General features: G+C 41.2%; 3 protein-coding genes across 5 annotated transcripts; 2 read left to right on the top strand and 1 right to left on the bottom strand.

Annotated features, from left to right (window-relative positions):
- Positions 1 to 3,679: 3,679 nt before the first annotated feature.
- LOC122913342 (vomeronasal type-1 receptor 4-like) lies at positions 3,680 to 4,690 on the bottom strand. The gene has a single exon (XM_044260097.1). It carries the CDS (start codon positions 4,688 to 4,690, stop codon positions 3,680 to 3,682), a length of 1,011 nt encoding a protein of 336 aa, XP_044116032.1.
- Positions 4,691 to 15,572: 10,882 nt separating this feature from the next.
- LOC122911746 (zinc finger protein 679-like) lies at positions 15,573 to 25,395 on the top strand. 3 transcript variants are annotated; one of them, XM_044256741.1, is made up of 4 exons: positions 15,573 to 15,613; positions 16,129 to 16,214; positions 19,320 to 19,445; positions 24,815 to 25,395. In XM_044256741.1, the coding sequence occupies exons 2-4, from the start codon at positions 16,200 to 16,202 to the stop codon at positions 24,833 to 24,835; spliced, it is 162 nt and encodes a 53-aa protein (XP_044112676.1). In that variant the 5' UTR covers positions 15,573 to 15,613; positions 16,129 to 16,199; the 3' UTR covers positions 24,836 to 25,395. The 3 variants fall into 3 exon arrangements, with proteins under 3 accessions (XP_044112676.1, XP_044112677.1, XP_044112678.1); XM_044256742.1 differs by lacking the exon at positions 15,573 to 15,613 and adding an exon at positions 15,625 to 15,697; XM_044256743.1 differs by lacking the exon at positions 15,573 to 15,613 and adding an exon at positions 15,633 to 15,767.
- On the top strand, positions 25,356 to 26,424 carry LOC122911734 (zinc finger protein 665-like). The gene has a single exon (XM_044256725.1). It carries the CDS (start codon positions 25,362 to 25,364, stop codon positions 26,136 to 26,138), a length of 777 nt encoding a protein of 258 aa, XP_044112660.1. The 5' UTR covers positions 25,356 to 25,361; the 3' UTR covers positions 26,139 to 26,424.
- Positions 26,425 to 26,956: the final 532 nt, after the last annotated feature.

Below are 26,956 nucleotides of genomic sequence, written 5' to 3'. Positions count from 1 at the left end.
ACATTAGCCCATCCTTCTTGCAGCTAGCGCTTGGTCCATGTTGGGAGCTGAACTAAGGGTTTTACACACTTTAGGTCATTCCATCTTCCTCACAGCCCTGCTTCCCAGTGTAGACGTGTAGGTGCATGGAAAGAGAGAGGACACATCAGGTGTTGGTTTGCCAACTGGGGAGCTTCCTGGGTGAACTCTGAAGCCCGCGCCCTATACAGAGGGCAAGGAGAGACCACAGAAAGAGGTGCACCACCCTCGATGGTAGGTGGCCGGTGTAAGAATCAACACACACACACATGTACATACTGTACTGAGTGATACTCATGCACCCAGACAACGTGATCTACATTTCTCATGTGGGAGAAGTCAGGGTCAGGTGAAAATGCACATTTCCTACTTTAATGTGCACAAGATTCTAGTGGGGTCTAATTGGGTCTTATTACAATGCAGACTCTGACTCAGGAAGTCTGGAGTGGGCCCCGAGATTCCACATTTTAACAAGGCCCAGTGATGCCAAAGGTATGGGTCCATGGGTCGCCCTTTGAATGGCAAGGAGCTCGGACATTAAGAACACTCCCTGGATAACTTTAAACTCAGGAAGTTAATGGGTGTTCCTAAGTTTTGTCAGCAGCAAAAAAAAAAGTTTACACAAACAAAAGGTCTAAAATACTAACAATAACTTAACATACCTATTAGATATCGTTTATCTGTATATTTTATAATTATTTATATTATGAATTGTTATGTTATCAGTACACCAATGTATGAAACCACAAATTAATCCCTGAGATTTCATCATTCCGATTTTATGAGAATATTGTTTGGAACATCTAGTGAATTGCTGGGACTGAGTTTGAATCTAGTTATTGGGCTTAGAATTTAACTTAACCAGATGTCTGGAAGAGTTTTAACAGTTGAGAGAAGCAATAAAAAGGAGATGAGAAGGTAACAACAGATAATAGTTTTGAACCATTTATTTGGTGTAAATCAAGTAACCATATGCTAATAAAAAATTCATAGAGTATCAGATAAAGGACTAGTGTCCAAAATCTATAAAGAACTTAACAAACTCAACACCCAAAGAACAAATAATCCAATCAAGAAATGGGCAGAGGACATGAACAGACGTTTCTGCAAAGAAGACATCCAGATGGCCAACAGACACATGAAAAAGTGCTCCATATCACTCAGCATCAGGGAAATACAAATCAAAACCACAATGAGATATCACCTCACACCAGTCAGAATGGCTAAAATCAACAAGTCAGGAAATGACAGATGCTGGCGAGGATGCGGAGAAAGGGGAACCCTCCTACACTGTTGGTGGGAATGCAAGCTGGTGCAACCACTCTGGAAAACAGCATGGAGGTTCCTCAAAATGTTGAAAATAGAACTGCCCTATGACCCAGCAATTGCACTACTGGGAATTTACCCTAAAGATACAAACGTAGTGATCCAAAGGGGCATGTGCACCCGAATGTTTATAGCAGCAATGTCCACAATAGCCAAACTATGGAAAGAAGCTAGATGTCCATCAACAGATGAATGGATCAAGAAGATGTGGTATATATACACAATGGAATACTATGCAGCCATCAAAAGAAACGAAATCTTGCCATTTGCGACAACATGGATGGAACTAGAGCGTATCATGCTTAGCGAAATAAGTCAAGCGGAGAAAGACAAATATCATATGATCTCCCTGATATGAGGGAGTGGTGATGCAACATGGGGGCTTAAGGGGGTAGGAGAAGAATCCATGAAACAAGATGGGATAGGGAGGGAGACAAACCATAAGTGACTCTTAATCTCACGAAACAAACTGTGGGTTGCTGGGGGGAGGGGGGTTGGGAGAAGGGGGGTAGGGTTATGGACATTGGGGAGGGTATGTGCTTTTGGGTAAATTGGAAGGGGAGATGAACCATGAGAGACTATGGACTCTGAAAAACAATCTGAGGGGTTTGAAGTGGCGGGGGTGTGGGAGGTTGGGGTACCAGGTGGTGGGTATTATAGAGGGCACAGCTTGCATGGAGCACTGGGTGTGGTGAAAAAATAATGAATACTGTTTTTCTGAAAATAAATAAATTGGAAAAAAAATTCATAGAGTGAAAATATTCATTGCCTTAGGAAATGTTTAAGACATAGTTCCAATATTGAGTAGGTTTTTATTTTATTTTTTGTTTTGTTTTACAATTAATATTTATTATGCTAGTGAAGATAACAATTTAATAATAGATTTTAGGTAAAATTATAATGACCCATATTAAAATTTTCCAGAAAGTAGAATGCTTTTTATTAGCTAAACAAGGGAAAGCTAACTTTGAAAATCCATAAAATGTCCTTGGCTCCATTTTTAAAAATTTAATTTAAATTTTTAATTATTATATTATATTATTATAAATTATTATTTTTATTATGTTAGCATATAGTATGTCATTAGTTTTTGATGTAGTGTTCCACCACTCACTGTTTACATATAACACCCAGTGCTCCATGCAATACGTGCCCTCCTTAAAACCCATCACCGGGCCAACGCACCCCCCTCCGCTCTAAGACCCTCGGTTTGTTTCTTGGAGTCCTCAGTCTCTCATGGTTAGTCCCCATTCCGATTCTCCCCACCCTTCATTATTCCTTCCTTCTCCTAATGTCCTCTGTGCTATTCCTTATGTTCCGCATATAAGCGGAACCATATGATAATTAACTTTCTCCGCTTGACTTATTTCACTCAGCATAATCCCCTCCAGTCCCATCCATATTGATGCAAAAGTTGGGTATTCATCATTTCTGATGGCAAGAGGAATATTCTATTGTATATATGAACCATGTCTTCTTTATCCATTTATTTGTTGAAGGGCATCTCGGTTCCCTCCACAGTTTGGCTACTATGAACATTGCTTCTATGAACATTGGGGTGTATATGACCCTTCTTTTCACTATGTCTGTATCTTTGGGAAAAATATCCAATAGTGCAATGGTAGTGCAATTAAGTATGTTTTTAAATCTCATTGTAGAATAACTCTTATTAATCTTAATCTTAATAATAATTCTTGGTTTTTGAAAATATCTCTGTATATCAATAGTTTCCACTGATCTAAATTTTAGTATTTGGGAACAATAAAGATGTCTGTATAATGATTATTATTCTTGCTGAAATAAATGAAGTAGTAGTTCATACAGGTGAGAGGGGGAAAATACAGTTAGAGAAAATAAAAGAATATTTTTGGGATGGGTATATATTTATAATCATGAGGAATATCCAGTATGAGATGGTTTCTAGTGGGCATATTTAGAATTTGGAAGTTCAGAGTTTAAATTGTCAAGGTTTAAATGTCAAGACCTGTGTAAACTCATTTTGTATGACTTTTTTAAAGATTTTATTTGTTTGAGAGAGGGAGTGTGTGTGAGCACCAGTGAGGAGGTTTCCAGAACCACTCATGTAATCACCACACAGAACCTGAACTCCTCCACCGCAACCATCATAAATATCAATTATCAATTATCAATGAATGTTAACGTAATTCTATTTCATTTACTATTGCTGTTCATGGTAATGTTTACTGAGGAGCAGAAGCTCAGTCATTCCTGTTTGCTGCTCTTGCCCTGTGACTGTTTCATAGCAGTGCTTATACCTGGAGGGGATGGTAAATAAATAATCATTTGAATAAATATACAATTTACATATTTATGATCAGCTTAAGTGATTTTGTGTTCCTTTGCAAGGAAAGCAGAGGCTGGACATTCTGGAGTCATGGCTCATGAGGATGTAGGGACTGACAGTAGGAAAACATGCGTTCAGTAGTACAGAAGCATTCCTCAGCCACAGACTGGGGTTGTTAAACACGACCAGACAGATGTGGAAGAGGGAGGACAGAGTCCAGAAGGAAACAAAAGTGCTCACCAGGACAAGAGTGCTTCGGGTGGCTGTGCTCTCAGGGGAGGGTCTTGGGGAAAGAGTATTCCTGTGAATGTATTGGACCCGCCGCTTGTGCTGGTGCAGGATGAAAACTATGCAGCCACTGGCCCAGATCATGAGCCCCAAACAGAAACCATTATGAAACAATATTGATGCTACATACAATGACTGTGCTATGTGGCTACCACTTATGGAATAACAGTAGTCATAATCACTTTTCCTTGTAATGGTTATGTTGTTTCTTGTGCCAGTCATAAACAAAATAGCAGTAATATTTAGCATCATGTTCAGGACCCAGCAGAGGATGCTGGAGGTGCCCAGGTACCTGGGAGCTCTCACTTTAAGCTCTAACCACCTGGAGTTTCTGGGACTAATTATAATGACCTGGAAGACACTCAGGAGGCAGATGGTTCCAATGGCCACATCCCTGCCCACTCTGTGCACATAGAAAACAAGTTTGCATGCAAAATCACTAAGGAAATATTTCAATCCCAAACCTACCATCGTTTGGGGGATTCCTTTAGAAGAAATGACTAAGAGATTGGCCACAGTCAGGTGCTTGAGAAGCACATCTGTGGACCTAACCCTGCATTCTGTCAAGTGAAGCAAGAGATAATGGTAAAGAAGAGAGAAATTCCCCAGAATTCCAACTATTATCTGTAGTAGAAGGATGATTCCTATCGCCAAATCCCTGTCAGCCTTTCTGCCAGGTCCCAGGGAGTGATAGACTTCCTCCAAGCCAGAGATCCCTGCATGAGAGCATGAGGTGTGAGCTCTGTGTGTCATACCAGCTGGACTTCAGTATTTTCCTCTTACATTAGTTCCAACTTACAAATAATTACCTCTAGTTATCGCACAATAACAGGTTTCCAAGTATTGGCTGTTTCATATTCAGTGCTTTCTATAGAACATGATTCATACAATGCACGGTTACAGACATTCTGGATTCCTCCCAACTTCATGAGAGAGTCAGTACTAGCGTTTTCATGGAAAAAATAAAGAACACTGAGGCAGAGAAAGGTTAATGATTTACCAAATTCAAACCATTTTGATAGAAATGGGAAGATGTGATCCTGGCTGGGCTGGTATAATGGCAGTACCTTTATACATGGTGCTGTTCTAACAAAGTTAGAAGTCTTCTTCAAAATACAGGTGGGGAGATGTCTGGGCAGCTCAGTCGGTTAAGCGTCTGCCTTCAACTGAGGTCATGATCCCACGGTCCTAGGACTGAGTCCGGCACTGGTTTTCTTGCTCAGAGGGGAGCCTGCTTCTCCCTCTGCCTGCCACTCTCTCTCTCTCTCTCTCTGACAAAGAGATAATTAAATCTTTAAAAATAAAGAAATAAATGCCTTCAAAATACAGGTTATATTTAGAAGATTTCATACTTTGTTATATTATTTTACACTTGGTATTTTGTATTTTGTACACAGAAATGGTTTCCAATTATGTGTAAATGCTTATTGTCTAGGCTAATACCAACTATGAAAAAGTTTTGAATATCTTCATAAAATCTAGATGTGCTGATGGTGGTCTATTGTATACAGACCTGCTCAGAAACAAATTATACGGAAAGAATGCACTATTGGCTTTCTATTGCATTGACACCAGAAACACTAATTTGCCTTTATGTCAGCAAAATGATACCTATCACAAAAATCACCAAATACTCGATGGTGCTCAAGAACTATGGGTCTTGAAACACCGATATGGGATGAAGTACTATAGAGTAGAAACTCAGTATCACCAGTTTCAAGTGACAAAGTAAAACGTTTGTAACATCACTTATGAAAAAACATTGTCAGGGCACCTGGGAGGCTTAGTCGGTTAAGTGTCTGTCTTCTGCTCAGGTCGTGATCCCAGGGTCCTGGGATTGAGTCCTGTATCAGGCTCCCTGCTCAGTGAGGAGTCTGCGTCCCCCTCTCCCTCTGGCTCTCCTTTCCTGCTCATGTTCATTTTCTCTCTCTCTCAAATAAATAAAATCTTAAAAGAACAAAACAAAACACAGGCACTGAGACAAGTTTTGTGAAACATATTTAAATAGGGCACATATATAAAATGAAATCTCTAAGATGGAAAAACACTTATATGTTATAAATTGAAATTTAAAAGCTTGTGATTGATAGGAGAATTTTTAAAAAGATTTTATTACTTATTTGACAGAGAGAGTGAGAGAGAGCACACAAGCAGAGGGAGCAGCAGAGGAAGAGGGAGAAGCAAACTCCCCACTGTGCAGGAAGCCTGACCTGAGGACCCCGGATTGTGACCTGAGCCAAAGGCAGATGCTTAACTGACTGAGCTGCCCAGGCACCCTGATAGGGGAAGATTTTTAAACCAGACAATAGATCCCAAGATACTAACTGTGTCTAACTGCTATCTGAAATCCATTTTGTAACATTGTCATTTCTTTAAATGCCACCTTCCCGAATTTAAAGATGGAAAATGGTCTTACCAAAATCAACAGATCATGAATGTTTTCAACAGAAAAAAAAATTAATGCCTCCACTAATCATTTCACACACCCCTAGATAGAACATTTCTCTTCTGGTAATTGTCATTCTTACGTACTGCTTCTGCAAAAGACTAGGTAATTCTGTAGATTTCTTCTAGCTCTTACTAATTATGGAGGTATTATAAGCACTCCTAGTAACCCTGAAAACGTAGTCTCTGCAGACCCACAGAGAGTAAGGTTGCCTGGCTGCAGATCTACATTAGAAGTACAGGCATTGGTTCACATGAAAAACCAGAATTCATTATCACTTGGATTCAACACCAACAGTCACTGTCAGTGCGGGTCATACAAAGTCATGTCAGGAGCCATCAGGGGTCAAGTGAAGGTCTAGGACCCCCAGCTCTCATTACTAGCTTCACTCCAGCCAAAGAAATGTTCCACTTTCCTGTATGGCTTTGGTACTGGACCAGGTTCAAATCCAGAAAAATCCTTGTTTTTTCCCAATATGAACACTTACCCAGATATCTGCTACCTCTCTTTGTTTGCAGACTTGGCCCCCGTAAAGTGAGCTCCAAAATACTGGAATCCCTCTGGCTGCCAGGATGGGGATCAGCACCCCAGTAAGCACAACTAGTATCCTGTGAGAAAGAGGTTAAGCTGCCAGACCACTAAATACGGGTTTGTGGTTCTATGACCTCAACTCCCTGCAGAATGGCAATTTTCTCTTTACCTCTAGCTGCAGGTGAGAGGACAGGCTTGGGGACCTGGGAATATTTGTGGAAAACTTTTTTCCCAATTGTCAGTTGCCAAAAACAATGACAAGTTTGTGGTTATCATCTCCAAAGGGACCTTTGCAAGTTTTTGGAGGGTTCTTTCTTTCCTTTGATCCCTGGAGGCAGACAGGGTCTCCTAGGGAGGGAGGAGGAAATACTGAGGTCTGACACAGGTGGAACTGGCCTTGAAGCACATGTGTCACACTGTATTCTCTGTTCCCCTGAAAAGTTTTTCTACCCCAAAAGAATTATTTCTCAGTCTTTAGACCTGTGGACCAAAGCATCATTTATGCTATAAGCAGAAATATAGAAACAAAGTAACCAAGAAGATTTTCTAAGGAATACAAATAAAATGAAGTACATGATAACAATATATAATTTACATTAGAAAACGATGGACACATTTGCACATCTCAATTACAGTTAATTTGGAAGTGCAGGTCAATATGGGAAGTTTGCAAAATACAGTTTTCCAATATTCACCCTTCCCCCAACTTCCATAGGTACAGGAAATCTAACAGAATGATATCTATAGACAACGGTAAATTCTGGGTTGAAACATTTCTTCAGTGACTTTAGATGTCAACTTCTTTTCCATGTGCACAGAGTGGGCAGGGGTGGGTCCCTTAGCAGCACCTGCCTCTTCAGCACCAGCCTCTTTAGCAGAGTCTCCTAGGGAGCACTGCTTAAACTAAAAGTCCTACAGTGCATTGGTTTCTTCATTTTCTATGTTTGGTCCTCTACATACTGGTAAATGTTATTTTTCCTACGTATGTGACTGGTAAAACTGAGTGACAAAAGAATCACAAACAAAAAGATTTTGGATACTGTTCTGCAGTTCATCATGACAAAACCAGAGACTCATTGTATGCAGCCTTGCTGTTACTCCTTGCAGTCCTGTTTTGGGGGCTCATAATCTGGGCCAGCAGCTCCATGGTTGGTGTTCTGCACAGGCACAAGCAGCGTGTCCAACACATTCACAGGACTACTATCTCCACCAGATACTCTCCTGAGTCCAGAGTCACCCAGAGCACCTTTGTGTCTTTTTACTTCCTCTACTCCATCTTTCAAGTTTGTATTACTCTTATTTATAATCCCAGTTGGTGGCTGGGGAACACCACGGCTATAATCTCTCTGTTTTCCAATTGTCAGCCCCTTTCTGCTCATGAGCAGTGGCCACAGTGTGCCCAGGTTCTGCCTTGCCTGAATAAGGAACACAAATTCCGCTCATCTTATTCAAAAGTATGAGTAAATGTATGCATTTGCACAGCGTCCCATCGTTTAGTCACTCACTGAGAGTGAGCACCGTAAGTGCAATTATGAAACAGGCACATTGCAATAGAGTCTGAACAAGACAGGCTGAGCTTCTGCCCCAGTAATAATAGTAATTAATAGCAGCAACTAAAAATGAAAGATTATATAATTATTATGTAAGTATGTGTATCACTTGATAAAAAGAGGCTCTTAATACAATAATCTAATGTGTCATTTTTCCCCTTCATAGAGAATGCTTTGTCCTGGTTAAGGCATCATTTCCTATTCTAAAATCACAGATAAATTCTTTTGTGTTTTCTTAAAAAAAACTTCATTATCTGTACTTAAAATTTGGATCTGCAAATCATTAAGAATTAATTTTTGGGGGGTGCCTGCATGGCTCAGTCAGTTAAGCATCTTCCTTGGGCTCAGGTTATGATCCCAGTGTCCTGGGATTGAGCCCCGCATCAGGCTCCCTGCTCAGGTGGGAGTCTGCTTCTCCCACTCCCTTGGCTGTTCCCCCTGCTTGTGCTCACTCTCTGTCAAGTGAATAAATAATATCTTTTAAGAAAAAGAATTAATTTTTTGTGTGGTGTGTTTAGAGATCGACTTTTCCCAATGCAGCTAAGACATTTCATTATGAAAATGTTTTATAATACTTTGTTTTCACTTGTTCTCATCTGTCACTGGGGCATCTCATTAATATCACTCCATGGAGCTGATTTTTTCCATGAAGATCCCCTTTAAATTTTCCCAGCCTCTCCTGTCTATCACACAACCAAAGCCCATCTTGGTGTCAAAAATCTTTGGGATGACTGGATGGCTCAGTTGATTGGGTGGCTGCCTTCGGCTCAGGTCATGATCCCAGCATCTTGGGATTGAGTCCCACAGGGGGCTCCTTGCTCGGCAGGGAGCCTGCTTCTCCCTCTGCCTCTGTCTGCCATTCTGTCTGCCTGCACTTGCTCTCTCTCCCTCTCTCTCTGACAAATAAATAAAAATAAAATCTTTAAAAAAACCTTCAGTGGCCCTTTTTCCTGAAGGGGTCCTTAAAACCACATTTAGAAAGAGAAGTGCACTCTGCTAGGACACATTTCTCTACAGTCCTCTCAGGATTTTTTTTTTCATGTCTTATATCAGCTCTTTTCCAGAGTCTCTTGTCAAGGATTGTTGTAAGATGGTGATAGTGTCTTTCACTGGACCAAGGGGTAGATTGATTTCCTGACCAGTATAATAAAGGTTATACCTCCTTCTGAGGCAAGGTTGAACCTTTCTGTTTGTGATAAATATTAAAAGCTCTAGGCTGAGTTTCCTCAGCTGTGACATAAATCTGTTCACGCAGCATCTACCTGAGCCCCTTTGCCTCTCCTTGTGGGGTGTGGAGTGGGGAAGGGGCATGTGAACTGAAGTTCTTGCCTCCAGTTGTCAAATGATTAATAAAATCTTTTGTGTCCAATCTAGGAATCTCGTGCATTCTGCCAGCAGCCATGAAGCTGGCAAGCTAATTTATTTTGGCTAATATCCTTCACATTTCTTGGCAGTCTTGGTGACAAGGATGGTGCAATAAGGAGGCATGACTCTTTGGAAAGAAAGGGACAAAGTCTCTTTGTTGGTCTGATTATGGAAAAGAAGGCTCTCTGGGACCAACAGCAAATTCTCTCATCTAGGTGTTAGACCAGGATGGTGGTGAGTAGGGCCTTCCACTGTCTTACCTGTTAATGAAGGCTGCTGTGTGGGGGAATAGGATTGAAACAAGCAACCTGAATGTGCTTTGTTCTTTCATCTTACCCTGGCAGAAAGATGAAGGGTCTAGAAGTGGTGTTTGTTCTTCTCCTGATGTGGGGCCGGAAGGCACAAGGAGTCCCCACAGCTGATAAAGAGATTTGGGTGAATTTACCTTGTAAGTTAATGTGGCTGAGCTGCATGTGGCCCGTAGCCTTCCAGAAACAAACAAACAAACAAACAAAATAATGTTCCTTACTAGCACCTTGCTTACAGCACACTGACACGCTCTCCCTCTGGACCTCCTGATGTCTTTGTCAGCCTAAAACCTGACTTCAATTGCTTTAGCCACAAGCTTCAACATGTTTGGCGGAGAGAAGGAACTCAAACTTGTATAGATTTGTTGGATCAGGTGCCATGCCACTGTCTTCCATGTTTGTGGGAAGGGAGGTTAAGTGACAAGGACTATAGGGTCAAGTAAGGCTGCAAACAGGCAGGAATAAAGAAACCTCTAAACCAAGCCACAAAGGGGAGATGCAAAGGGGAAGCCAGCTCAGACCTTAAGGTGAAAAGCATTGGAGAATGAAAAGTTGGGGTACCTTCCCTACTGCCCTGGCCATCTCCCACACATCATGTTAGTCTCTTCTGGCCCCTTGCATTCTCCAAGCTCCTGCTCAGGGAATAACACAATCTTACTGCAGCCTCTGACTCATACAGATGTTAAACATTCTCATCTGTGTTCACATGGGGTGGGGGAGGAGGAAAAAGGGACCCAAACCAACTGATAAGGTTTGGGCAGAGTATGTAGTGAGAGAATAAAGCTACAGTGATGATGCAGGTGCTAATTCCATACCCTGTTGCTCTTTCTACATTGGAATCTATGGTAGGGATTGATGTAGTAGGGATTGATGTTCTTATACTTCCCTGACCCATAGTGTCAGAGGGGATTATTCCCATCTGCTGAGGTGCAGGTAGAAAAGTTGAAATCATGCCCCATAGGGTTAATGAGGTTGAAACTAGAAGAAAATTTAAATCTTTTTCAGAGAACTGTCTTCCCCTAATCAACCATTGCATCTTTTCAAACCCCACTAACAATCCCACTAGCTGTCTCTGCAGAAGCCAGGACTTCTGTTCCAGCCCATGAGCAAGCAAGACTCTGCATTCCTTACCTTGGCTAATGAGATCATGACCCCATCCAGTTTATATCGGCTCTCAGAGCTTTTCCATAGTCCCTCTTCTTGTCCTAAGATAACCTCCTGACATCAGGGGCTGAATTTTGCCTCCTTCTAATGTTAAGTCTCCACCTCAAAGTGAACATGGGATGTGTGTCACATATATATTTGTTCAACATTCAAGCTCCATCTTTCCTCTTGAACAGTCTTATGTTTCCCTGCCCTTTTCATTAATATGTATATAATCTTAACCCCTATGATTATTAAAACAAAACAAAACTGTTCTTACCCACTTTGGGGAGGTGGATTTGAGGCTTGCCCTCCTGTTTCCTTGTCTGGCTGCCTCTTTTTGTTTGTTTGTTTGTTTTAAGATTTTATTTATTTATTTAACAGAGAGAGAGAGAGAGAGAGATCACAAGTGGGCAGAGAGACAGGCAGAGAGAAAGGGGGAAGAAGGCTTCTGGCTGAGCAGAGAGCCCGATTCTGGGCTTGATCCCAGGACCCTGAGACCATGACCTGAGCCAAAGGCAGAGGCTTAACCCTCTGCCGCCCAGGTGCCCCAGTTGGCTGCCTCTTGAATGAACCTTTCCTTACACCCCTGATGTCTCAGTGAGAGGTTTTGCTGTGCATTGGGCAGAGGGGCTCGGATTCAGTTCCAAAGTGTTCAGGAGTCACACTCCACTGCCATTTGCCACCCTGTGGGCAGGTTGGAATCTAGCATGAGTGTCTCTACCCTCTGGTATCCAAATGTTCACTCTACAGATGGTCTGTTTGTTGGCAAGTAACAAGTCTAAGTGTCAGTAGCACTGAGTTGTCCGTATTACATTTATGACACTAGGGATGGCTGATAAAACCCGAAAATAATTAGAGTCCTGTTTTCCAATTAAGGTTTGTTGGAACTATGTGAGCAGACTTACAACACTTGATTCTTCCAGTGATTAAAGAAAACTTGGTGATTTTGTCATTTGGAGCCTCTGGCAAAGGGAGAAAGCCTCCACCTGAAGGCTCCCCTTGGGGTCTTAAACTCAAAACTCCCCTGGCAAAACTAACAGTGTTGTGGATTCTAAAAGAGGCTATTCAGTTGCTACAGAGCTCTGATTAAAACTGAAAGCTTACCCACAGAGAACTTGGATTTCCCCAGCCCAATATTTTCATTTTGGGGTAGGTGAACTTAGTAGGTATGGCTTACAACTGTAATTTACGCATAGAATGGGATACTTCTACAGTAATAAAAACAAATGAAATTCATTTGTATTCAACAACATGGGATGATTCCCATGAACCTAATGTTGAGTGAAAGAAGTCAGATAAAACCCGAAAATAATTAGACATGGAAATATATACTATTTAGGTATGGATCCTTAAAAAGGAGTCTGAGCACCAAATTCCATCATGGTGGTGAGGAGGGTCCCCCACACCAACAAGACACGAGCAGTGTGTCCTACAACTCAGCAATTCTAATGCCTAGAAACAGCATCAAATTCTATAGGTTAAGGCCTCAGTCCCACAAGACTGCCTTTGTCTCTCCCTTCAGATGCCAGTAGTAAGCCCACATTATCAACCTGTGCTTCTTACTGATTAGCTAAAGATAGGAGGTTCTGATGACCCTATTTCTTGAATTCAATTAATTTTCTAGAGCAGCTCACAGAACTCAGAAAAAGTTTACTTACATTTATTAGTTTATTTGGATATAGTACATTTACAAGGAAATCCAACTCTCCCAACTCTCCCAAGCAAATTCTCCCAAGAAAAGTCAGGAGCTGTGTTCGGTGGACATTTTATGTCCCCTTCCTGTGCCTGAAACAAATCTTGCTGGCTCTAGGGTCTCTGATTCACCAAGTGTCTTCTAAATGTCTGTCCTGGTTCAGTGATGGGTCACAGGAGCTGACACCTAATGGTGTCCACTGGGTTGCTGTGGCTGTTTGGCTTCAGAGCCAGCCATGCAAACCTGAAAGCAGTATAATCATTCCACTCAGAGCTCAGAACTCAGTGTTTTGGGTTGTTGCCCATGTTCTAGCGATTTAGTTTTCCATGTTGGGCACTACAGGCAGTTTGATTAAGGACACCTTCTTTGTGGCTGCAAAATAGAAATAAACCTCAGCTATTGGTCTGTTGTCTGGTAAGAACATGGTAAGGACTTTTTCTCTGAGGGTACTGACCACTGTCAAGGTGCTGATCAAGTCTGGTTCTGTGTTGATGTAGAGGCTATCAGTATATGCCAGGGTTGTGGCTGCAGGAGAAAGATGATGTGTTTGTCTCATAGTTTGGGAGCCTCATGCTCACTCCTCGCAGAATGACTCCATTGCACCTTTGACCTGCCTCTCCAGTTTATTGGGCATGCTTCACCACTGATGACACATTCATATAGGTTGACTCTGGCCACACCATTCTGGCCTTTAAAATGAATCTGCACCACCTTTTAGACTTTCCAGTCCATTTACAACTTGACCTATGTTATGCCTTTTGTCACAAAAACTATTTACTTCCTTTACTTCCTCCTGGCCCAACATGGTAAGGCAATTTGGTGATTGGATGTGACTTTCCTTCAAAAAGGGATTATCATGGGATGCCTGGGTGGCTCAGTTGGTTAAGCCACTGCCTTCGGCTCGGGTCATGGTCCCAGGGTCCTGGGGAAGAGTCCCACATCAGGCTCCTTGCTCAGCAGGGAGCTTGCTTCTCCCTTTGCCTCTCCATGCCTCTCTGTCTGCCTGTGCTCACTCTCTCTGACAAATAAATAAAAAAGGGATTATAATTTCTCTCAGCTGCTTCCAGGAAAAGGATGAGAGGAGTAGTGGGGATTATATGGAACTATGTTCCAAATCTGAATTCCATATCAACCATTCCTTGGCAGAATGTGGCTTTCCTTCCTTAGTGGCCACCCCAGGCCAGCACTGTTTGTACACCTCCAAGTGATAGCCCAGCCCAAATAGGGTTATGAGACCCAAATGTAAATCTGGTTACATTTATAGAGAAGAGTTTGTCTCCTTTATACCTGAATCTCTGGGATGAAATGTTTGGGTAGAAATAAGTGATGACTGGGAAAAAAGTGAAACTGTAGATCTTGTAATGGGGCACATTGATTCTTTGCAGGCAAAGGAAAAGCAAAAAACTGGTACTTTTTTTTTTATTTTTAAGGAATACCTTAGCCCCAGGACGTATGAGGAGAGAGGGGTGTTAATGATATTTTGTCTTTCTGTATCTCCTCCCCTAGGGCTTCCCTCCAGAAGCAAGTAACCTCCATCCTGCTACAGCATTCCAGCTGTTGCATGTATCTTAAATTTAACTGACTGCTAGCTCTCCCCTGACAGTTAAGCTGAGTATCTCCAGTGAGTGATCTTGGCAGAGGTGGCCATAACAGAAGGAAAAATCAGGTGAGTATTTTCTCTTTCAGTTTGAGTAATGGTCTGTAAGGGAAGGGGGCTTATCAAGAATCCAGGTGATTGAGTGCTCACATGTGGGAAAGAGGTTCTCCTTGGATAGACTGTATAAACCTAGAAAAGTCTCATGAGAACAGGAGATAAATCTTGGTAAATTTATATGTGTGGGAAAAAATTCTAAGTGAAGAATATAGGATTTCAGTTGCCATGATAATAATAACCTAAACTTCCAGTCTCAAGAAAGGACTCTGAATATAAAAATTATTTAGTGGGAAATGACAGAATGGCTACTAAGAATTTGGCAACAGTGGTGATCGTCTCATCACAGACTGTGGTTGGATTCCTGGGGAATTTCTTAATTCTTTACCACTTTTTTACCACTACATATACCCTTCGGTGTTAAGGTCTATAGATCTGATTCTCAAGCACCTGACTTCGTCAATTCCTTGTTTATTCTTTCTAAAGGAATCCCCCATACAGTGGAGGTTTTGGATTAAAGCACACACACACCCCGTTATTTTGGAGGTAAACTTGCTCAGTGTGTTTACAGTTGCCAGGAGGGTGTCCATCGGCACCACTGCCTTTTGGGTATCTTCCAGACCATCAGCCTCAGGAACTCAGAGCAGACAGAGCTTAAAACAAAAACTTCCAAGTTCATTGGCTTTTTGGTCACCCTATGCTAGAAGTTGCAAATGCTGGTGGTAAACATCATAATTCTTATTTATGTGTTTGGCAAAAGCATGGACAAAAATAGGACAGCAAAAACATCACAAAGCAAAAGGATCGGGCATATTGTTCTGGAATAGTTGGTGACAAAACTACAGAGTTGCTACACACAGAATTGCCGTTTTCCCTGAGGTCCCCGCCCTGCCCAAGTCCTGCCCCTGTAACCGCCTCTCCTGTCTGCGCATGCGTAGTTGCCTGCAGACCCGGAAGTGAATGGGCTGAGTGACAGAAACGCTCGGGTGAGTGGATTTCGGATGTTCAGTCTCACACCAGTGGTTTGCTGCCTCACGGCCTCCAGTCTTCCATCCCCGGGTTCTCTGGAGGTTACAACTGATGTTCTCGCCTTTCGGGCCAACATGAGTCCCAGCGTGGTCGTGAGACGTCCCAGGCCCGGTAGCTCCGGGGCGCGGCGTCTGTGTCCGCTTTCAGCCCCTGGATTCGTGGAGACGCCGCTTCGGGCGCTCCACTGTCCTGTCCTGCCCTGCCCCCGTCCCGGATGCGGGAAGGTGGGGCTCTATTCTGTGCCCCGGTCCGGGCTGCCGCAGCCGCAGAACACGTGGGCTTCACAGAGGGGCAGTGAGATGGGAAGAAAAGGGGAGAAATCGCCTCACTGGCTTGTCTCTGTGTTCACTAGCCCCTCCTGGGCAGCGGGCGGCCGAGGACTGTCTTACTTACGAGGTCCTCCCCGTGTGCGTGATTGTCACAGGAAGGGGGTGTGTGCGTTCTAGGCATTAAGAAGCCTGTGTTTTTTCAGGGTCCACTTGTCAAGACTGATCTTATCTGAGAAACAAGTCCAGAGGAAGAGGAAAGGAAGAGGAGGCAGGAATGACTCATGCCCAGGTAAAATTCATATTCTTGATTGTTTCTTCTGTCTTTCCTAAAATGCTGGTTTTTCTAGATTTGGTAATGTACTCTCAAGGGACCTGCCTAACGTTTGCTCGAACTCACCCCAGCCTTGCCTCCTTACCTCTCATCTCCACTTACATTCCATCTCATCAGGACCTAGAGACAGGAACCTATGAAGAGACCCTATTGGGGGATCATCAGGGGGAGGGTTTCATACTCAGGTGTGAATCAGGAACTGGGAGTGGGGCTTTGGTGTCAGTGCGGTTGGCAAAGGGGACTATTTTAGGAGTTGCGTATGAATGCACTGTCAGTTCCATGTAGAGTAGCATCAAGAAGCACTGCATTAAGGGGCCCCAGGGTGGCTCAGTCAGTTAAGCCTCTGCCTTCGGCTCAGGTCATGGTCCCAAGATCCTGGGATAGAGTCTGGAATGGGGTTCTTTGCTGTGGGGATAGGGGAGCTGGTTCTCCCCTTCCCTCTGCTGCTCCTCCTGCTTGTGCTCTCTCGCTCTCTCTGTGTCGAATAAATAAATACAATCTTAAAAAAAGTCATTCAGCAAAATAAGTCAGGCAGAGAAAGACAAATATATGATTTCCTGGATATTTGCAATTTAAGAAACAAAACAGATGAACATAGGGGAAGGAGGAAAAAGAGGGAAGCAAACCATAAGAGACTCTTAACGATAGAGAACAAACATAGGGGTGATGGAAAGAGGTAGGTAGGTGATGGGGAGATGGGCATTAAGGAGAGCACTTGTCCTGTTGCGCTTGGGGTGTTACATGTAAGTGATAAATGGTTAAACTCTGCTCCTGGAAAAAATATTACACTGCACGTAAACTAACTAGAACTTAAGTACAAATTTGAAAAAGAAAAAAATGACCTATACATTTATGTGCCATATTAATATGCAGGAACAGCTGGAGAATAAGACTGAGAAGGGGAAAAACCTGTTGTCCCTGATTTTACAAAGCATTTGATGCTAAACAAGTGAATCAGCATGTTTCTAGTTCTAAAATATTAATTATTTGGGTTAGAGTTGAAAGTTCTGAAACTTACCAATGATAAAGGATGTTTTATTGTATAATTTATTTTAACAGTTAAGTTCTTTAACATCACTCAAAGCATATCCATCACATGAAACCCTTGCTCATTAAGGAACTTTTGTGTAGCTGGTGTTTTAGCTAAAAATGTTTCAGCCATTACATTGGAGCAAAAACTTAGTCTTTGTTATAACCAATTGTTACTAAAATGTTACATTTCTTTTGTTTTAAACATCACATGCCCTATATCCTTGTTTTGAGGTAAAACCCCAAGCAGTGTTGCAGATTTTGGACAAAGAAGTAAACATCTCCTTCCCTGTCATGCCCTCCATCATCACTCATCAACTCTGTAATCACTGTTGCCTGTTCTGTGGAAGATTAAGTGTGTGTCTTTTAAGAATGCAATTACTGGGGCGTCTGGGTGGTTCAGTGGGTTAAAGCCTCTGCCTTCGGCTCGGGTCATGATCCCAGGATTCTGGGATCGAGCCCCGCATCAGGCTCTCTGCGCTGCAGGGGGCCTGCTTCCTCCTCTCTCTCTGCCTGCCTCTCTACCTACTTGTGATCTCTGTCTGTCAAATAAATAAATAAAATCTTGAAAAAAAAATAGTGGTAACAATAGTAACATCATATTATGTGTGTACATATAAAATGACATTTTCTGCAGGTCTGTGTTTTTAACTTGGAACTTGTTTTATCTTTTCTCACTTAGGAAACCCGCTATCCATGTACTTGCAACACTATCTGTTACTTACCTGTGTGATTCTCAGGTTCAACTCTAAATTCCGAACACCTGGTTCAGGTGCCAGCTTTGCCATTTCTTAGTTATCTGACCCAAGGCTAGTTTCTTAGAGTTTCTGTGACAGTTGCTTTTTCTATAAAGTGGTCATAGATATTTCCCTAATGTTATTACACAAAATAATACCCATTTGAGTAATGTTTAGTACATCATAAATGTTTAAAAAACGTTTGTTTCTGCCATTATAATCATCATCATCACGTTCTTGCATTTTAAACTTTCTTAAAAGGCACTGTGAACTTTGTAATCTTTAAAGACACTACTCATCGGATGCGGAGGAAGGGGAACCCTCCTACACTGTTGGTAGGAATGCAAACTGGTGCAGCCATTCTGGAAAACAGCATGGAGGTTCCTCAAAAAGTTGAAAATAGATCTACCCTATGACCCAGCAATTGCACTACTGGGTATTTACCCTAAAGATACAAATATAGTGATCCAAAGGGGCACGTGCACCCGAATGTTTATAGCAGCAAGGTCCACAATAGCCAAACTATGGAAAGAGAGTAGATGTCCATCAACAGATGAATGGATAAAGAAGATGTGCTATATATATATATACAATGGAATACTATGCAGCCATCAAAAGAAATGGAATCTTGCCATTTGCAACAACATGGATGGAACTAGAGGGTATTATGCTGAGCGAAATAAATCAATCAGAGAAAGACAATTATCATATGATCTCCCTGATATGAGGAAGTTGAGAGGCAGAGTGGGAGGTTTGGGGGGTAGGGAAGGAAAAATGAAACAAGATGGGATCGGGAGGGAGACAAACCATAAGAGTCTCTTAATCTCACAAAAAAAACTGAGGGTTGCTGGGGGTTAGGGATAGGGTGGTTGGGTGATGGACATTGGGGAGAGTATGTGCTATGGTGAGTGCTGTGAAGTGTGTAAGCCTGATGATTCACAGACCTGTACTCCTGGGGCAAATAATACATTATATGTTAATAAAAGTAATTTAAAAAAGACACTACTCATAGTGTAGCTCCTCAAAGAAACAACTGGTGTGTCAAATGTGCTATCTAGCCCTTCTATGTAGTCCATCTTGTGATACATTTTATTTGTATATTTTGTTGTTCACAAAATTGTGGAGTGCACAATGATTTTGTGGCTTTATGTCCTCTGGTTGAGAAGTACAATAACAAAATTATCTTACACTGATTTGTCACTACAGCCAAATCAGTCTTTACACTTCTCTCCTATAATCTGTGTGAAGATAAGAACTCTCCCCATGGTCTCTTAGTGTAATGTGTTTTTCATTACAGGTGCTGTTGACCTTCAGGGATGTGGTCATAGAATTCTCTCTGGAGGAGTGGGAGTGTCTGGACCCTGCTCAGAGGGCCTTGTACAAGGATGTGATGTTGGAGAACTATAGGAATCTGGTCTCCTCGGTGAGGATAATGTCCCTCTAGATGTCGAGATCTGCCCTAGTGACTTTCTTGTGGGGCCCCTGCCCTGCTAGACTGAGACTGATGCTATATCGACTCTGAATTGAAAGCTTCATGAGAAGGCACCTGGACGTTCATCTCCTCCTTCCTTCAGATGATCTGCCCACTCCTCACTAGATCAGTGCTGCTTTTACCACTTGAGTAATCATAAAACCTTGTAGCAAAATTTTAAAATATTGGATTCTCTGGTTTTACTCCCGTGCGTTTGAGTCAGTAATTCTCAGAAGACAGCTAGATGTCTATAAAGGTAAAATATTTCCTAAGCCAGTCAGGGAACAAAAGCAGTGTAGACGCATCTGTAACATCTTCTGTCCTCAGCTGAACAAGGGGTTGGGATTATGTTCTAGAAAAGCCCCAGCACGTAGTTCTCCTTTCTTATCAGCAGGACTCTCTGACCCAAATAGTATCTCTATTTTGGAGCAAGGGACAGAGCCAAGGGCTGTGGAGGGCGAACTGAAAATAGTGAAAAAACCAAGTGGGTGGGACTATACCGAAGATGCCAACACTGGTAGCAGCTGAGGTGGCCAGAGATGCAACTGCTTCATTAAATATTGTTTGGGAAACTTTCCTCAAAGAGGAGAGGTCTGTGAGAAAAGAAGAGTACTTGTGAGCCCTCAAAGGAACTCTCCCCCATTTCTCTGTTCTGCAGACATGACATTCCAGCTGATGCAGAGACAATGGCAGTCTTTATCATGACCTGTGACACTCTTACCTGGCTGCTGTGACCTTTTTGGTCCCTTGCCTTTGAGAGGGATGAGAAGGGCTGTTTTGTAGGGGTCCTCTTTATCTCTGGTCTCTCCCTCCATACTTGATGCCAGCTGATTCCATCTGATCTGTCAGTTCCTCCATAGATCTGACTCCAGGACCTGTCCAGGTCTCATCCTCTGTTCCTGTGTTTCAGAGATAAGAAAACATTGGCTGCTCCTCCATGGCACTTGGGGCCCCAGCGCTGCATGGGATGGTCTCAGGGCTTCCTGGTCATTTTTTCAGGCCTGCTCTTGCCACACATCAAGAGTATATCCAGGCAATGGGGTGGGTTCTGAGATGATTTGTCAGCAGTACTATGCAGACAGTAGACAGAGATTCTCTTTGAAACCCAGTCCTACATGGGCAGCTTCTCTTGTCTTCTCAAAGACTCTGCAAAATCGAACTCCCTTGCTTTACATCTCTTATCTTGCCTTATTCTCCTTCCTGCGCTCTGCCTGGGCTAGTAATGCAGACAATACTTGGCTTGTCCAGATTTTGTATTTTCTTAAGTCTGTGCAGTTTGGCTTGTGAAACATCTTTTCCTAGGGTCTGGAATAATCCTCTTTTTCTGCTCTGATAACCCACTTTTAGATGATGGCCAACTTCTGGTGGACTTATCCACAGAGGGGTTTTATTGGGTAACAGCATTTTTGGAGAAGAACATTTTGATTACTGTATTACAGTGCTGTCCTGCCACTTACAGAATTGCCCAGTTAAGCCACTGAATGGGGTGGTCAGCAAGTCCTAGGGAGGCTGAGATAGGAAGTATCAGGGAAGTCTGACTGATGAGTGATTGTAGTTTTCTTTCTGTTCTTTTAAAGTATCACAGAGTCTCTCAAAGACAGTGTGGCAGTGTTGATCAAATAGCTAATGATCATTCCCTTTGAGCCAGCAATCATAGATGTACAAACTTATCCCAAGGAGAACATATATTTTAAAATATATACTACATTACATTGTATGTTAATTAAAAAAAAACAACTCAAGATTTGCTTCTTGAGTGCTGAGGGTTATGGCTCAGCAGCAGTTTCCCCCAAACCTACTCAAATTCCTGAACTTTATGAAAATATTATCTTAGTCCCTTTATTTCTATTTCACCTGACTTACCTATTACTAAAATACCTTCTTCTCAAGTTGGATTTGTAAAATTGGGCATCTTGAGAAAATTTTTTTTATTGAATTACTATATTCATGCCAGAAATCATTAAATTGATTTGCCATAATTGTTAAATAGGATACCTTGCTTTTTCTGTAGTATATTTTAAGTTTTCTAAATATAATTTCTTGGATTTTATTTGAATTTTACTGATTTTCGTATTTTGGTACAAAATGTTTTATTCTGGGGCACCTGGGTGGCTCAGTGGGTTAAAGCGTCTGCCTTCGGCTCAGGTCATGATCCCAGGGTCCTGGGATTGAGCCCCACATTGAGCTCTCTGCTCAGTGGAAAGCCTGCTTCCCTCTATCCCTCTGCCTGCCTCTCTGCATACTTGTGATCTATGTCTGTCAAATAAATAAATAAAATCTTTTTAAAAAAGATTTATTTATTTGAAAGAGAAAGAGAAAGAGGATGAGAGAGCATGAGCAGGAGGGGCGGAGGGAGAGGGAGAATCTCAAGCAGTCTCTGCACTGAGCATGGAGTCCAACATGGGGCTCAGTCCCAGGACCCTGTGATCATGACCAGAGCCGAAACCAAGAGTGGGATGCTTAACCAGCTGTGCCCCCCAGGCACCCAAAGAAGTACTATGGTTTTTATATAACAAGGAAACTCAGTCTCAAAAAAGTTAGCATGCCAAATTGGTAAGTTTCTATTTATAAAACATATTAAGTAAGTAATAATTTGGTTGGTATGTTCCTTTTAGCTAATCTATCCACATCTCCCCCAAAGTTCAGACCTTGACAAAACCTGCTAACTCTGTCGTCCCCACCACGGACTCAGTATTAATATTAGTATTAGTATTTGTAACCAGTATTAGTATTTGCAACCATCTTGCACACATATCACTCTCCATTGTTGAATTCTGACACACTTTCATGGCATCTGCCTGTGTAGAGTGAGTTCATCCATTCTGCCCTTGATGGCAATGTCCAGAATTTTGCTTTTGATGCCTTCTAAGAGCATTTTTGTACATGTCTATATGTAGGGCTCTCTTGAGTAAATGCTTATAAATAGAAAGCAATGGATATTCCTTTTGAGAAATTTCAGGGCAAATATTAGAATAGAGCTAAACCTGTATTCCTTCCACTGTATCATGCCAGTTGCCTTCTTCATCTCTTCCATTCTCCCCTGTTCATTGATCTCCCCTGTTCATTGATTCATGGATCTGGATGAGGAACACTGTTTTTTCCTTAGCAGATTAATTTTGAGCCCCTGGACACCCAAGTCTCCTCAGCATTCCCTGTCCTTACCCATTCCACATTGTATAAAGATCCCTACTCTCCCAGAGGAAAGCTAGTTCAGCATAGCAACATGCCTGGTCACTGTTTGAATCAACACATTCAGGAAGTGATGATTGAGATGCTCTTATCCAGGTGGGATGAGTCCGTAACAGTATTAGTAATACAACTCAATTCCTGTGCCTTTCTTGAAGCATTTCCCTGTATACTGGTGGGGTTTGCTATGGCCTTGTGCTCACTTCCTGAGTGGGCAGTAATAAACTGTTTAGTGCTCAAGGACATGTGGTCTGAGCCTGCAGGCCTAGATTCAGATTTTAGCTCTCACATTTTTTTTCCCATGTGAATTAGTGTTGGATACATAAACATGATGGGCCTGTTTTTTTTTTAATTATTTTATTTTTATTTATAAATTTTTATAAATAATAATTTTATTTATTTATTTATTTATCAGAGAGAGCACAGAAGCAGGCAGAGTGGCAGGCAGAGGCAGAGAGAGAAGCAGGCTCCCTGTGGGGTAAGGAGCCTGATGCAGGACTCGATCCCAGGACGCTGGGATCATGACCTGAGCAGAAGGCAGCAGCTTAACCAACTGGGCCACCCAGGCCTCCCCAGGCCAGTTGTTTTAATCTGAAATACTATGATAACGTATCTCTAAAATATTTTAAATATGTTCATGCTGTTAGAAAGAAAGATTTTGAATGTTGTATAACATACAGTAAGGACTGGAAATTTACCTTTCTTTCCTAATATTTCTTGACCTCCTCCTATGTTTAATATGTAATTGGCCTTTGCCCACAGTATATTGTATTTGTATTCATTTTGTGATTGGTTTCATCTCAGTGTTTTCTGCCTTAGTAAAATTTCAAAGCACATACTCCGCAGTACGTGTATTCTGTGACTACAGAATCACGTTATTAAAGGCTGCTTCACAGTTTGGAAATAGCTCTGTTGATTGGTAGTTAACTGCAGGTATGAAATCATAATTCGGAATTCTGATTGCCTTCCCAAATTCTTCATCTTAAAATATTATGTATTTACCTGCACCAGATATTTAAAAAGTCAGTGGTTATCTTTTTTTTAAGATTTTATTTATTTATTTATTTGACAGAGATGACGAATAGGCAGAGAGCAGGCAGAGATGGGGAGATAGGCTCCCCACCAAGCAGAGAGCCTGGTGTGGGGCTTGATCCCATGACCCTGGGATCATGACCCAAGCCAAAGACAGAGGCTTTAACGCACTGAGCCACCCAGGCGCCCCAAGTCAGTGGTTCTTAACATAGGTTTCAATGTTCATGTTATGTATTCCTTCTGGAGTAGGAGCTCTGTACTTTGTTTTGAAGGAAGAAGTCTTTAGAATGCCACAGATTATAATGGTTTTTAATTGTTTTGGCTTCTTATTTATCTTCTGGATTTACTGTGGATTTCTAAAGTGTTTATTCATTTTATTATGATTTATAGATAATTGTTTTTAAATATCTTTTGTGTATTATGACTGTCGTGCACCAATGGTTAATGTTGTGAAATGCCTATTCTGCATGAATATAGAGGGTTTTATTATAGAACTTCAGAACAGTATTTTGTTATTCTTACAATGGTGTTTTATCAAGTTCTTCTTATTTTCTCAGTGCTATTTTTATTTTTTAATTGTGAATTGCCATTTTTTTGTTAGATAGGTTGTTAAGATAGTATTTACCATTTTGGTCTATAGTCCTCTGCTTTAGCCTTTATAATTGTACCTATATAATTAGGTATGTGTATATACATTAATATAATATTGCTTTCCTTCAAATATGAAACACCCTAATGTCCATGCCAATTGGTGAATTCTTTGGGGTGGCAACAGAAAGATACCACTTGGTTTAAGGCTTATGTAAATACTCTGAGTGTATTTACATAATACACTCATAGGGTGCTATAGGTTTGCTCATAGGGTGTTAGAACTGGGCTTTCCTGAAAATAATTTTATCTGTGTGTAAACACAGATGTGTAAACAAACACCCTTTGTTTATTGAGGAATCCAATTCCCTTTATTCCTAAATATTTGCGTACTGTGGTTGAGAAGTTTTATAACTATATCAGCATTACTTTTGGCCTAATATTATGTTTTCAAGGTAAAATATTCACTTTATAACTCTATTAATAGGGAATCTATGGTTCTTTATATCTTTCAGATATCGCTGTTAGAAGTATGATTAAGGAATTATCACCAAAAGAGGGTATTAACAAAGAGGAATTATTCCAGACATTGATGTTGGAAAGACACAAAAGAAATGACATCAAGTATTTGGGTTTCAGAGAAGTTCTGAAAAATATGCATGAGTTTGAAAGTCAGTATACATATGATGGAACAAATTACAAAGAAGTAACCACAGCCCATAACCAAAATTTCAGTGGTAAAAGAGATCAGCACTACACCAAACCCTGGAATGATTTCCCTCTAAAGCAGAGTGTTTCTGTAAGAAAAAGTACTTATCAATATTACAAGCATGAGAAATCATATAAAAGTATTTGTTAAAACTAAAAAATAACATAACCTGTGCAGGAAATAAGTATATAAAATGTTTTGAAAATGGGATTGGATTAATAAAGTTTCAGTCACATCTGGCTGACTTCTAGAAGTTTCAAACTGAAGAGAAAATTTATGAATGTAATCAAGTTGAGGATTTGATCAACAGTAGTTTTGCTTTACCACTTCAAAGAATTCCTACTAGCATTGATATGAATATTTGTAATAAATCTGGGAAACTTTTCATACTTCCTTCATTACTTATACATCAAAAAACACCTATTAGTGAAAAGCCTCACAAATGTAATGATTGTAGGAAGGCCTTTAGAGAAAGCTCAGACCTCACTAGTCATGAGAGAATTCATTTTGGGCAGAGGGCTTACAAATGTAATGAGTGTGGCAAAGCCTTTTCCCAATTTGCAAAACTGACTAGGCATCAGAGAATCCATACCAGTGAAAAACCATATACGTGTAATATATGTGGCAAGGGTTGTAGGCAAAGTTTAAATCTTGCATGGCATCAGAAAATTCATACTGGAGAGAAACCTTACAAATGTAATGAATGTGGCAAAGTCTTTTCTGAGGATTCAAGCCTTACTCAATATAGGAGAATTCATACTGGAAAGAAACCTTATAAATGTAATCATTGTGGGAAGACTTTTAGAGGAAGCTCAAATCTCACCAATCATTCTGGGCAGAGACCTTACAAATGTAATCAGTGTGACAAATCCTTTAACCGGATCTCACATCTCACTAGACACCAGAGAATCCATATTGGAGAGAAACCATATAAATATAATGCATGTGACAAGGTCTGTAGTCAACATTCAAATCTTATAATTCATCAGAGAGTTCATACTGGAGAGAAACCTTACAAATGTAATGAGTGTGGCAAAGCCTTCATGGAGCATTCAAGCCTTACTCAACATAAGAGAATTCATAGTGGAGAAAAGCCTTATAAATGTAAGGAATGTGGACCAGTCCTCTAACCTTGTCAAACATCAGATAATTCATACTGGAGAGAAGCCTTATAAGTGTAATGAGTGTGGCAAAGCCTTTAATGTGTGTTTAAGCCTTACCTGACATCAAAGAATCCATACTGGGGAGAAGCCTTACAAATGTAATGAATGTGACAAGGCAAATCTTACTAGACATCAGAAAATGCATACTGAAAAGAAACATTGTAAACCTAATATATGTGGAAATGCTTTTTTTTTTTAAAGATTTCATTCATTTGACAGAGATCACAAGTAGGCATAGAGAGAGGAAGCAGGCTCTCCGCTGAGCAGAGAGCCCAATGTGGGGCTCAATCCCAGGACCCTGAGATCATGACCTGAGCTGAAGGCAGAGGCTTTAACCCACTGAGCCACCCAGGCGCCCGTGTGGAAATGCTTTTATCCAAAGATCAAGCACTGGGGATTCCCAGAGAATTTGTGGTGAAGAGAACCTCACAAATGTCAATGTGTGTAGTAAAACCTTTAATGTGTTTTCAAGACTTACTCAACATCAAAGAATCCATACTGAACAGAAACCATATAAAAGTCATGTATTTGGCAAAGCCTGTAACCAGAGCTCACAGTTAAGTAGACACCAGAATATGCATCTTTGAAAGAAACCACAAAAATGTAATGGGTATGGCCAGGCTTTTATCCAAAGATCAAACATATATAATATCTCCTACTGGAGAGAAATCTTATAAATGTAATGAATGTGTTAAATTTTTATCAGATGTTCAGATGTTTACTTTAGGGGTCATGAGGGAATTCGCATCAGAGAGAAAACATACAAATGTATTGAAAGTGGCAAG

The sequence above is a fragment of the Neovison vison genome, chromosome 7 (genome assembly GCF_020171115.1).
Source record: "Neovison vison isolate M4711 chromosome 7, ASM_NN_V1, whole genome shotgun sequence".
Classification (NCBI taxonomy): Eukaryota; Metazoa; Chordata; class Mammalia; order Carnivora; family Mustelidae; genus Neogale; species Neogale vison.
This window is presented reverse-complemented; position numbering and strand designations above follow the sequence as displayed.

Excerpts from the sequence above, each read along its gene's own strand:
- LOC122911734 (XM_044256725.1), top strand. The coding sequence starts at position 25,362 with ATGAATATTTGTAATAAATCTGGGAAACTTTTCATACTTCCTTCATTA.
- LOC122911746 (XM_044256741.1), top strand. Across the intron at positions 19,446-24,814 it reads ATAGGAATCTGGTCTCCTCG|ATATCGCTGTTAGAAGTATG; the intron begins GTGAGGATAATG and ends TATATCTTTCAG.
- LOC122913342 (XM_044260097.1), bottom strand. The coding sequence starts at position 4,690 with ATGACACACAGAGCTCACACCTCATGCTCTCATGCAGGGATCTCTGGC.